This window comes from Chrysochloris asiatica, unplaced genomic scaffold (genome assembly GCF_000296735.1).
Source record: "Chrysochloris asiatica unplaced genomic scaffold, ChrAsi1.0 scaffold00194, whole genome shotgun sequence".
NCBI lineage: Eukaryota > Metazoa > Chordata > Mammalia > Afrosoricida > Chrysochloridae > Chrysochloris > Chrysochloris asiatica.
The window spans coordinates 4,564,420-4,576,330 of NW_006408712.1; the positions used below are offsets into that span (position 1 = coordinate 4,564,420).

Consider the following 11,911-nt stretch of genomic DNA (forward strand, 5'->3'; position numbering starts at 1 on the left):
GGGAGGGGGATTTTTCCACAAACTCTTTGAAGAACCCATGGTTTGTATTTCATATAAATAATTGCAGTAAAAAAAAAAAAAAAAAAAGGGGGAGGGGGATTTTTCCACAAACTCTTTGAAGAACCCATGGTTTGTATTTCATATAAATAATTGCAGTAATATTCCAGATTTTTTATAGTTTTGAATTAATATCTCCTTCTTAAATACATGATATTGTGCTAGACCAACAAATCAATGTATTTTTAATCAATGATTTTTGAGGGCTACTATAAATATCCCACAAACAAAAAATCTATAGAGTAAGCAATAATTGTCCATGATTCCTTAGTTGTGAAAAGACTGCCTAAGGTTATACTTGCTAGCACAGTCTCAGATTTTACTAAATAATTTTTTTTCACAAATCACATTTTTCTACATTCTGATAATCAGGTATGATCTAAAACCTTGATCTTTCTGTTGACTTCAAGTTTAACTGTGGATCATTAGTCTCAATCATAAGTTCTGATGTGGCACTACAGGATAATCACTGAACTGTTTACTGCAAGCTTGGCGATGCAAACCTATCAGCCACTCCCTGGAAATCCTACAGAGGGTCATTATGAGTTAGAGTCAACTTGAAGGCACTTCACAACAACAACACTAGAAGTCTTAATCAACAAGTGCTGGTGGTATTGTGGGTTAAGTGCAAGGCTGCTAACAGAAAGGTCACAGTTCAAACATACCAGTGGCTCCATGAGAGAAAGATGAGGCAGTAGGCTTTCATAAAGATTTATAGGTTTGGAAACATTACAGATTAGTTCTAGCCTTTCTTGTAGTGTTGCTATGAGTTGGAATTCACTTGAGACAGCAGTGAATTTGGTCTCAGTCAAGGCGTCTTGGAAACACAGTGGTTAAAGCAATTGGCTGCTAACCAAAAGTTAGTGGTGCAAACCCACCAACCACTCCATGGAAGAAAGATGCAACATTATGGGGCAGTTCTATCCTGTCCTATAGGACTACTATAAATTGCAATAAACTCAATGGCCGTGGATTTTGACTGGTCTCAACCAAAACTTTCTACATGAAAAAAAAAAAGACATGGTTTGTGAAAAGAATGAGAAAGAGTTACACCTACTTTTAAAACGCAAACCAAAACTAGCAATACAATTCTCAAAGCTTTCAGTTCAAGTCCAACCGTTTTGAAAAATACAAAAACAATCCAAACAAACTCTGCAAATAGTTCTTCTCCTTGACTGTCAAGCTAAATTGCGGATTTGTGTCAAATTAATTGATAAATAAGTAGTTAAAACTAATGTATTTATTATGTGTGTTGATCAATTTTTGTAAATAGAGGAAATGCCAATAAATTTTGGCTTGACTCTTTCGGTTATTGCCTAATACAAAGCAAACTTAGATTCTTACTTTATGGAAAGACAATCTGGTAATTTCACACCCTTTAAAGGTTCTTCATCATGGCTTCTGGATTAAGGAGAGTCACTGAATATCCATTGGAAAAAGAGCAGAAACCAGTAAGTTTTCTGATGAAAAGTATCATAATTACTACTTGGACCTTTTGTAAGTATTAGGTATCTCCTACATCCTCAAGACAACCATCAGTATTGTGCCCCAGAAAACGGCTTTCAAGGCAGTCCAATAACTCTTTAATCTATAGCCCCAGAGGTTATGGTTGTCAGAGATTTCTAAAAACTTTTCTTCAGTAAATTACTAGGGCTCAAACACTGAACAGTGTCCATTTCCAAAGTAATCACCACAAATTTTCACCTGTATGTTTTGAATGTAATTTAACATTCACTAGATTATTGAGAGAATTGGGTGGGAAATAAAGGAAAAAGGAGAATGAAGCAGAAAGAAAAGATACAGTCAATGTCAACAAAGGTCTTAATAGGCTACAAAGCTACAACAATTTAAAACTGAAAAAGTTCAGTTGGATTTATGTCCTTAAAAAGCTGATACTTTCTTTCTACCTGTCACCTAAAAGAACACCAGGCCTCAACAGGGATAGATTACAGAAAAATCCTGAATCCTAGTGATAAAGACGCCATCAATATAAATTAAACTTTGACTTACTCTCTTAATAAGTACTCAGCGTTCTGGTGTAGCGCTATAGGATAAACACTGGACTACTAACCACAAGGTCAACAGGTCAAACCCACCAGCCACATCTTGGAAACCCTATATAGGGTCACTATGAGTCAGAACTGATTCAAAGGCACCTAACAACAACTGTATGCATTCAACCGTGTGCTGAAACTATCTGAAGTGACTCCAGAAAAATTCAGGCTGGGGTAAGGAGGAAGCCAGGTAATTACAAAAAAGCAACAGTAGAGATGAACTTCTTATCCTCACTCCATAGATAGAGTCGAAAGCAATTACATGATCCTAGGGCCATGAGGTTACCATCTTCTACTTTCTATCTACATGTGTCTATATCCTTTGCTATTGAAGGAAGGTAAAATCAGTGGTTCAAACACACCAGCTGCTCCTCGGAAACTCTCTACAAGGTCACTATGAGTCAGAACTGACTTGTATTTACTCCTTTGCTTTCAGACTTTTGGACCTGCTTTCTTATACTGCCTTAAGTACTTGTTACCTCCTTCTCTACCTGAATTGATGGCACTCAACAACTAAACACAGGGAGAGGAATCCAGGGCTGGGCAAAGCCGATGCACTTGGTTGCTAACCAAAAGACTGGCAGTTCAAATCCACCCAGGGGTATCTCATAAAAAAAAAAAAAAAAAAAAAAAGATCTGGTGACCTGATTCTGTAAAATTACAAGTGAAAACCAGATGGCACACAGCTCTACTCTGACATATACTGGATTTCCATAAGTGGAATCAAAGCAACACAACTGATTTTTGGTTTTATGTTAAGAGAAGATAGGCCAAAAATTTCTGCTAATTGATGTCCATAAATAAATACTGAGCCCTACAATATTCTAAAGGACTACAGCTGTTTAAGTGAAATCAATAGATATGTAACAAGTAAATAAATGAGTGGGCACGTTCTGTACTTACAAAAGAACATGAGCAACGATGGCATTCACATCAAATAAGGTATCAGTAGGGAATTCCCTGAGTAAGATGTTGCCCCTATAAAGAAATTTTAAATGCATTAGAGAAATTATTCCTCAGAGTTCAGTTTATTTATCATATGGTATACTAGGAAGTACGTTCTTCTTGACTACCAGAATGCTGGCACATAATACACATGCAAATATTCACAGAATACACATGCAAAGAATACACAAGAAATAGGGTGACTTATAAAAGGCTGGGTTCCTGGTGTGGCACTGGAGGATCATAAATGAACTGCAAATCACAAGGTCAGCAGTTCAAACCTACCAGCTGCGCCTAGCAAATCCTATAAATCACTATAAATCGGAACCAACTCGACGGCAATTAACAACAACTGAAAAGGTTAGGGCCTGGGTCTTGTTTTAAAAAGAAAAAAAATTGGGAGACTACAGGAGTCCAAAGGAAGCTTTTTACCAACCTCCCTGGTACATACACACACAGATTCCTCAAACTGGGTGGAAAGGGAAGAAGTAGGAGAAAAAAATGATGTTTCCTCAACAGTAGGTATCTGAGGAAAGAGGATCTTTCTCCATTACTAAACAAAATTCCAAGGGTAGGAAAAGGTTTGAGAACCTTCAGACATTAGTGAATTCCTTAAAAAAGAAGGGGGATACTTATTTCACAACCAAATATGAACCGGACACATCCACTCCTAACAATTTACTTAGCACTTACTTAACAGGCATTTACAATAAAAGTTCAAAGAAGAGATTCATTTAATATTCAAAACAATGTTGTGAGATAGGTATTATTCTTCTCATTTTATAGATCAGCAAGTTAAAGTGAAGACAGATGAGGTAACAAATATAACATCTATTACTTGGACTTTTGCTAAGCTTCATACTACCCTATGACACACAACCTTGGAGTCCTGGTGTGGTGCTATAGGATAAACTGCTATACTGCAAGATCAGTGGTTCAACCCCATCAGGGGCTCCTCAGAAAGCCTATACAGGGTGACTGAGTCAGAAGTGACTCAACAGCATTTAACAACAACAAGAAGCAACCTTATTCTAGCCTAGTGAGATTTCATAGTATTTAGGTACTGTGGAGTTACAGCTTTGTATTTCTGATAATCAAATTAACAAAGGAAAAAATTAGTTTACCTGAATAAATATGCTTTCATCAAATCATTTCCTTTCCCACAGTATCTTGATGTTTCTTCTTGGATACAATTAACCTTTAAAAGATTATGTCAAAATAGTAACATTCAACGTTTATTTAAAATATACATCCTTATATGTTAAAGTACATTATCAAAAAATAAAGTTTTTGAGCTAGAAAAACAAGAAGGTGAATTAAACATTACAGCACATCTCCAGGTCAAAACAATTATTTTTTGGGATTTGTATCCTGTAATTTCTCACTTATTTAAGTATATTTTATTACATAATGCATTTAATCTTACAGAACATGTTAAGCAGGAGGCAACCAGGTAGAGAAGGAGGTACCAAGTATTTAAGGCAGTACGAAAAAGCATGACCAAAGTCTGAATGCAAAGGAGTAAATACTATGATGGGACCATGAAAGCTTTGCATACCTCTGGAACAGAGACATGGCAGATGGTACTGATTTCTTACCCGATATCCATCCTCCTCTCTGTATTTCTAACAGAACTCAGTAAAAACAAGGGCCCCATTAAAAAACTCTCCTACCTTCTCCAACAAGTCTTGGTGTGTTACTGTAGGACTGTAGCACAGAACTGCTGACTACAAGGTTGGTGGTTCAAACCCACCAGTCACTCCTTGGAAACCATACACAGGGTCGCTATGAGTCCGAAGTGACTCGACAACCCTTAACAATAACAATCTTCCACCCCCCAACCCACCCCCCAAAAACAAGTCCTGGTAGCATAGTGGGTTCCGAGTCGGGCTGCTAACCACAAGGTCAGCAGTTTAAATCTCCCAGCCGCTCCATGGGAGACAGATGAAGCTTCCTGCTACCATAGAGATTTCCAGTCTCAGAAAGCAACTCGACGAAACAATAACCACCAACAATCATCCCCAACAGTTAGGGATGGAAAATGTGGGCAATGAGGCATCAGCAGAAGTCACTGGATTGGTATTTCCTAACTGAGTATTTACAAGGAGGTTGCCTTAGCCAAGAGGATACTCATTGTTTCCTCTTGTTGTTGTTGTTGTTGTTAAGTGCCATCGAGTCGGGTCCGACCCATAGCGACCCTGTACAGGGTTTCCGAGGGTGTAAATCCTTACGGGAGTAGAAAGCCTCATCTTTCTCCCGCGGAGCGGCTGGTAGTTTCGAACCGCTGACCTTAAGGTTCGCAGCCCGATTCGTAACCTCTACTTTCTAATAAAACAAGCATGATAGCTAGAGTGCCAACAGCAATCTTTGACATAAGAAGAAGCTACTTGTCTAAGATGGTACACAGAAATAAATGAACTAGAGTTCCTGATGATATGAGAATAGCTTTACAAGCCCTTGATACCTTATAATATGAATTCTGTGTGAGCAATAAAATAAAGGGGGGGATAGATAGCAACCTGGTACAACAGATAAAATGGAAAGCATAACAAAGCAAAGATAAAAGTGCAGGTTAAAAGAACATTGTATGTTCGGTGGGCTTCTGTGGACCCAGATGGGGACCTGGTTGGCCAGCAGTGTGGGGAGACCTGGGGATTCCTGGGCCCAGAGTCAGCGGCGTGGCCACAGAGGACTAGAGTGGAGAGTGAAGCTTCCAGCTGATATGAAGAGAGGGCATATGCACAAGAACACCCACACTTGCAGATGGTACCCACGTGACCTGGTCCTGATGAATGGATGATCTGAACTCAACCAGGAGAAGAAAGAAGAGGGGGAAAAAAAAAGAGTGCTCTGAGACAATTTGATGAACTTGACCTACACCTATGGATGCAGTAACCCCAAAGAGGGAACAAACCCTCACAGCAAGAAACATTCCCACCCCCTCCACACACAGAGTGCACAGAGATGGGCAACTTGGACATTGGATACCCAAATGGGGGGAGGGACTACAAAGACAAGAAGTGACTGGCTTATAAGCTTTCAAGAGGGAACCTAGAGCTAGGGGCATGGAGGAAGGCACAATCTCCAGTGAGTACTATCCAATCTGTCTAGGTGGAGCTGATGAAATGAAATGCAGAAGGGTCACTTGTGATACAATAGTGAATGATTGTTATCAGGACTGATTAGTGATTGTGAGGGTTGGAAATGTAAAGGTAGACGTTTGGTTAGCAAGGAAGGAAGTTATTAACTCTCCAGTCTAGGAGCGGAGATCTCTGGACCATCAACGGAGAAGAGCCGAGAGCGGGACCCTACCTAGAGAAGCAGTGAGGCCCAAGATGGAGGCAGAGACGATGACGTGAAGTGATGAAGCGGATGAGGTCTTTGGATCCAGAGAGGGAGAGGGACTGGGTCCTAAAAAATGGGGGAGCAGGGGGAGGGAGAGTGTAGGGGGTGGGTTTATAGGATATACCCTTTGGTCGGTTGATGATGCATGGTGGGGATTAGAACCATGGCAATGAGACAATATACGATGGAATGAATGTAAAACTAAAGTTCTCTCATGTAAAATATCATATAATTCACAATAAAACATGGAAAAAAGAACACTGTATTAATGTAGATCAGGGATGACCAGCACCTGGTATAAGCAGAAAAGGAAGAACACATTGCTTCAAGAGACTGTTCACAAATACAGTAAGTAACACTAGGGAGAGAAGATAGAGTGTATATATGCAAATAGAGGAAAGGGTTCCATCAACATAACAAACCAAAACTGAGGCTGTAAGAACAACTATTTTGCAAAAACAAGCTCAATGTGGATTAAAAATCTAAATGTAAAATCTAGAACTATAAAGATTAGCAAAGAAAAAATAGGGAACAACTTGGGGACTCTAATGCATGGCATAAATATACTATCAAACATTACTAAAAACACACAAAAAGAGAAGACAAAATAGAGGACAAGGAGCTCCTAAAATTAGACACATATGTGCATCAAAAGATTTTACCAATCAACAGAGTGGGAAAAAAAATTTTGCAATGACATTATCAGTCAAGGAACTAATCTTCAAACTTTATAGAGAATTACAACATCTCTACAAGAAAAAGACAAACAACCCAATTAAAACATGGGCACAGGACATAATCAGACATTTCACCAACAAAAACTTCAGGCAGTCACCAAATAAATGAAGAAATATTCATGATCATTAGTCATTAAAGATGCAAATCAAATCAACAATGAGGTATCATTTGACCCCAGCATTAATAGCAAAGCTCAAGAAATGCTAGATTGGGTTTGGAGAGACCTGGACCCTCCTACATTGCTGATGGCACGGGAAAATAGTTGAACTACTGTAGAAAAAGTTGTGATGCTTCCTCAGAAAGTTGGAAATAGAAATACTGTATGACCCAGAAATCCCTCTACTTGCTATATATTCACAAGAAATAAGATCTAGGACACGAGTTGGTAGATGCATACTTATGTTCATTGAGGAGTCGTGGTGTGGTGCTGCAGGTTAATGCACTGGACTGCAAAGTGGGTATAAATTGCAAGATTGGTGGTTCAAGCTCACCAACCACTCCTTAAAACCCCTATACAGGTCGCTGTGGTGGGAACTGACTCAATGGCATACAATAACAACATGTTCATCAAAGCACTATTCACAAGAGCAAAACAATAGAGACAGCCTAAGTGCCCATCAATGGAAGAGTGGATAACCAAACTGGTACATACACACAATGCAATACTACCCAACATCAAGGAGTAACGAAGACTTTGCAAAACACCTCATAACATGGATGAACCTGGAGGACATTATATGAGTGAAATTAATCAAAAAAGGACAAATATTATATAAGACCACCATTGTAAAAACTAAAGAAAAGGTTTCCATACTCAAAGAAACCTACCAGGGGTAGGACGGAAGGGAGAGTAATTCACTGGCTAGAGGGTGGTGGTTGTGTGCCTTGGAGTCGGTTCCAACTCACAGCGACCCTGTATAGGGTTCCCAAGGGCAGAAAGCCTCATCTTTCTCCCACAGAGTGGCTATTAGATTCGAACTGCTGACCTTAAGGTTAGCAGCCCAACTCATGACCACTATGCTACCAGAGATCCTAGAGAGTCAATACATGTTAATTCAGATGTTGGGGAAGGCAATATACAAGAGGAGGTAGGGTGCAGAAGAATGATGAAGACAGGTAAACACAAGGGGAGGTATGCAAGAGATAGAGGTAAACAGTGATATCCACTCAACCTTGGAACAACAGTGTTCTGTTTAGACACATGGACAGAGAAACAGACTGAATGGGTATGGCAGGAAGAATGGGATATGTATATTTATATCCACACAGAGAATTTATATCCACACAGAAAGCAGGATAACTGTTGTTGCATGGAGCGGATTGCAATCATTGAGATGAAACAAAGCATATGATTTGTTGAATGTAAAACTGATGATCTTGTCTATAAACCTTCACTCAATTCACAATTAAAAAAAAAAAAGTTATTTTATTTATAAATTTGGTAAGGTTTTCTTATTTCTAAGATGGGTTTTTTGGCTACTCAATTTAATTTTAAAAGATTTGAGGAAGTATAATAAAAATTTGAAGAAGTTAAATTTGTTTTTAAAGTTACAAAAAGAGAACTGACATTCAGAAATTACGTCAGGACTGGAGAATTAGAATTAAAAGTCTGTATAACCGTAACCCAAAAGAGTACATTTTTCAGCACGTAATTTTAATTTTTTTAAAAAGTCAGAGCACAGGTATAGTTGGCATAACAAGTCTTTCAATTCATTTATCCATTTATCATAATTTTGAACACTAACCCACTGTTGACAATTCAAACCCATCCAGAGGCACCTCAGAACACAGCCTGGCAATGTGCTTATAGCCTTGAAAACCCAATGCACACATGAAGCCTCCTCAAGATCAACAAACAACAACAACATGTCAGTCACCATTCTAGTCACAAAGAGTTAAGTTCCAAACAGACATCTTTATTTTAGGAACTTACATTCTAACCACAAAGACAAAACCATAAAAAGATCAAACCCACAACCATTAAATTGATTCTGACTCATAGCTACCCTTGTTGTTAAGTGCCGTTGAGACGGTTCCTATCCATAGCAACCCTGTATCGGGTTTCCAAGGAGCAGCTGGTGAGTTTGAACCACTGACCTTATGGTTCAAACAGACATTGCAGTCCAGCACATTAACCCACATTGCCACACAAGGAGTCCCATAGCAACCCTATGTATGACTTTTCAATCTGTAAGTCTTTATGGGAGCAGACAACCTCATCCTTCCAATGAGTTTCAACAACCAACTTTGTGGTTAGCAGCACAATGCTTAATCCACAGCACCCAAAACAACTATATAAATAAAAATACATTGTTGTTGTTAGTACCATCTAGTCAGTTCCAACTCATAACGACCTTGTATAGGGTTTCCAAAGAGCAGCTGGTGGGTTTGAACTGCCGATCTTGTGGTTCACAGTCCAGTGCCAACCATACAGCACCACACAGGAGGTCCAATAAAAATAAGGGCACAAAATGTGACAGAGCATTTTAGATAGGTAGTCATGATTTGTATGAGAAGGTAGTCATGATTTGTCTGAGAAGGTGACATATGCACAAACACTTGAAGCAATCTAGGGATTTATATAAATATCTAAATATGTATATGAATTCTAAGCAGGGAAAAAAGCATGTACTAAAGCCCTGAGGCATTAGTACACCAAGGAAGTTCAGGTAACAGAAAGATAACTGTAAGTCAGGAACAAAGTGAGCAAGATGAAGAGATAGGTGATCAGAGAAGAAGCCCTTGTTCACAATGGTCAGAAATGTAGATTTTATCATAACTATAATGGGAAGTCTTTCTGAAAAGGGGTAGCACTGTGAGTTGACATATCTGAGTCAAAATGGAGAAGAGCTAGTAATGGGAAAACAGTCAAAAAAAAAATATATATATATTGGTGTGGTATTACAGGATAAGCACTGGACAACTAACTGCAAGGTCAGCAGTTCAAACCCACCAGCTTCTCTCAGCCATACAGGGCCATATAGGGTCACTATGAGTCAGCACTGACTGGATGGCACACAATAACAACAGTTGTGTTTTTCTTGATGACGCCGTGGGTTAAGCATTGGGCTGCTAACCTCAAGGTCAGCTATTCTAACCCACAGGTCACTCCACAGGAGAAAGATGAGGTTGTCTGCTCCTATAAATATTTACAGTCTTGGAAATCCTATACAGAATCACTACGAGTTAGAATCGACTCAATGGCAGTAGGTTTGGTTGGAGGTTTTATTGTATTTTACATGGAGACCTTATAGTGCAACATCTTAGTGCTTGGCCGCTAACTAAAAGGTCAGTGGCTCAAATCCACTAGCCATTCTGTAAGAGAACTACACAGCAGTAAAATATAACAATCTGTGAATTGGGCTGTGTGCCCAGGGGCAGGTGGCTGGCTTGCATTTAAATGCCCTTAGGGAATTTTTTGTTTTTATGTGAATATCAAATATTTTTGCTTTGTTCATTTGCGAAATATATAAGATATAGAAGGGATATAAAAAGGTCCAAGACAGGCAGCAGAGGCTCCTCTGCGGAGGCCTGAATAAAACAGAGAAGGCGCTTTGACGGAACAGTTCCAGAGCTTTAGATCTAATTTAAAGTGAGGGGGAGCAGTTTCGGGCACCCACCAGTGGAGAAGTCTGACTGTGGCGAGAATAAACAGATTTCTGAATCAATCAGGATTCTGCCTGCAGACCCCTCAGCCTGAGCAGAGATCAGAGGGTGGGGTCACAGGCAGGCAGATTACAGCACAAAAGTCAAAGCCATGGACTGACTTGTGGAAAAAGAGGTGTGATGGCTCTTTTCACTTTTCTTTCCTCCTCTTACCTGTTCACCCTCTCTGCCCAGTCCGGTCATCTTCAGGCGGGTGGGAGCGCAACCCCAAAAGGGTCAAGTGTTGGGCCCACAGGATACAATTTTTCCCATGACGCAAAGATGAAATCCCTGTAACCCCAGCAGTCTCACAAGCTGATTCTTTTGCTGCTTCTTAGAACGTCTGACACTGGGATTTAGTCCTAAAGTTGACTTTCCTAATTGGGCAGGAGCCTTTTCTCCTGCTTTACCTAACAAGACACAGCAGGTCTGGCCATACAGCCAAACTATAGTTGCACCTTGTAAAACCCCAACATAAAAGTTAAGAGCCAACACCAACTACTATATACAAGGACGCAGAAGAATTCCGCCGTGCATACGCAGATACCTAACTGAGCTTCAGAGATAAAAATAGTGGACAATCTTTCTTCCATTCATTTCTCAATATCTATCTGCGCACCTTCACAGACATGACTAGAGAAGGGCCCTAAGCAAGTGGACACCACCACCCACCGCTGGAGGTTTCTCCTGTGGATGCACACTGACCTGCACAGCAAAGGCTACTGGGCAGTCTGCTATGGTTTTGGTTTTGTTTTCGTGTGCTGCTTTTTGTCTATGCTTTTATTTTGTTTGCTTTTAGCCCTTTTGGTCTTACTTTTTTCCTGGGGGTGGGAGCTTTCTCTCCCTAGGTTACCCAAGAAGAGACAATAATCATGGCCATACAGCCAAGCTACAAGCATACCCCATAATATCCCACCATCCAGGCAGGAACCAATAGCAGCTGCTAGATATTACACAATAGCCAAAACTTGCTAAGATAGCTTGCAGCTGAGTGAAAAGGGAAGCCTATCTCCAGATCACACCCACCAGGATATACTCAGTAAGCTTAACAACACAGCAACATATTCATTTAATCATTGAAAACACATATAAATATTGGAACATGTCCAAGAAAAAAAACAACAAAC

The 11,911-nt window shown here is 39.7% G+C and overlaps 1 protein-coding gene across 1 annotated transcript in view; it reads right to left on the reverse strand.

Moving 5' to 3' along the window:
* Positions 1 to 11,911, reverse strand: part of TXNDC16 (thioredoxin domain containing 16) — a 208,130-nt gene that overhangs the window by 179,124 nt on the left and 17,095 nt on the right. The window contains 2 exon segments of the mRNA XM_006872371.1: positions 3,015 to 3,089; positions 4,181 to 4,260. Coding sequence (XP_006872433.1) covers positions 3,015 to 3,089; positions 4,181 to 4,260 — 155 coding nt within the window.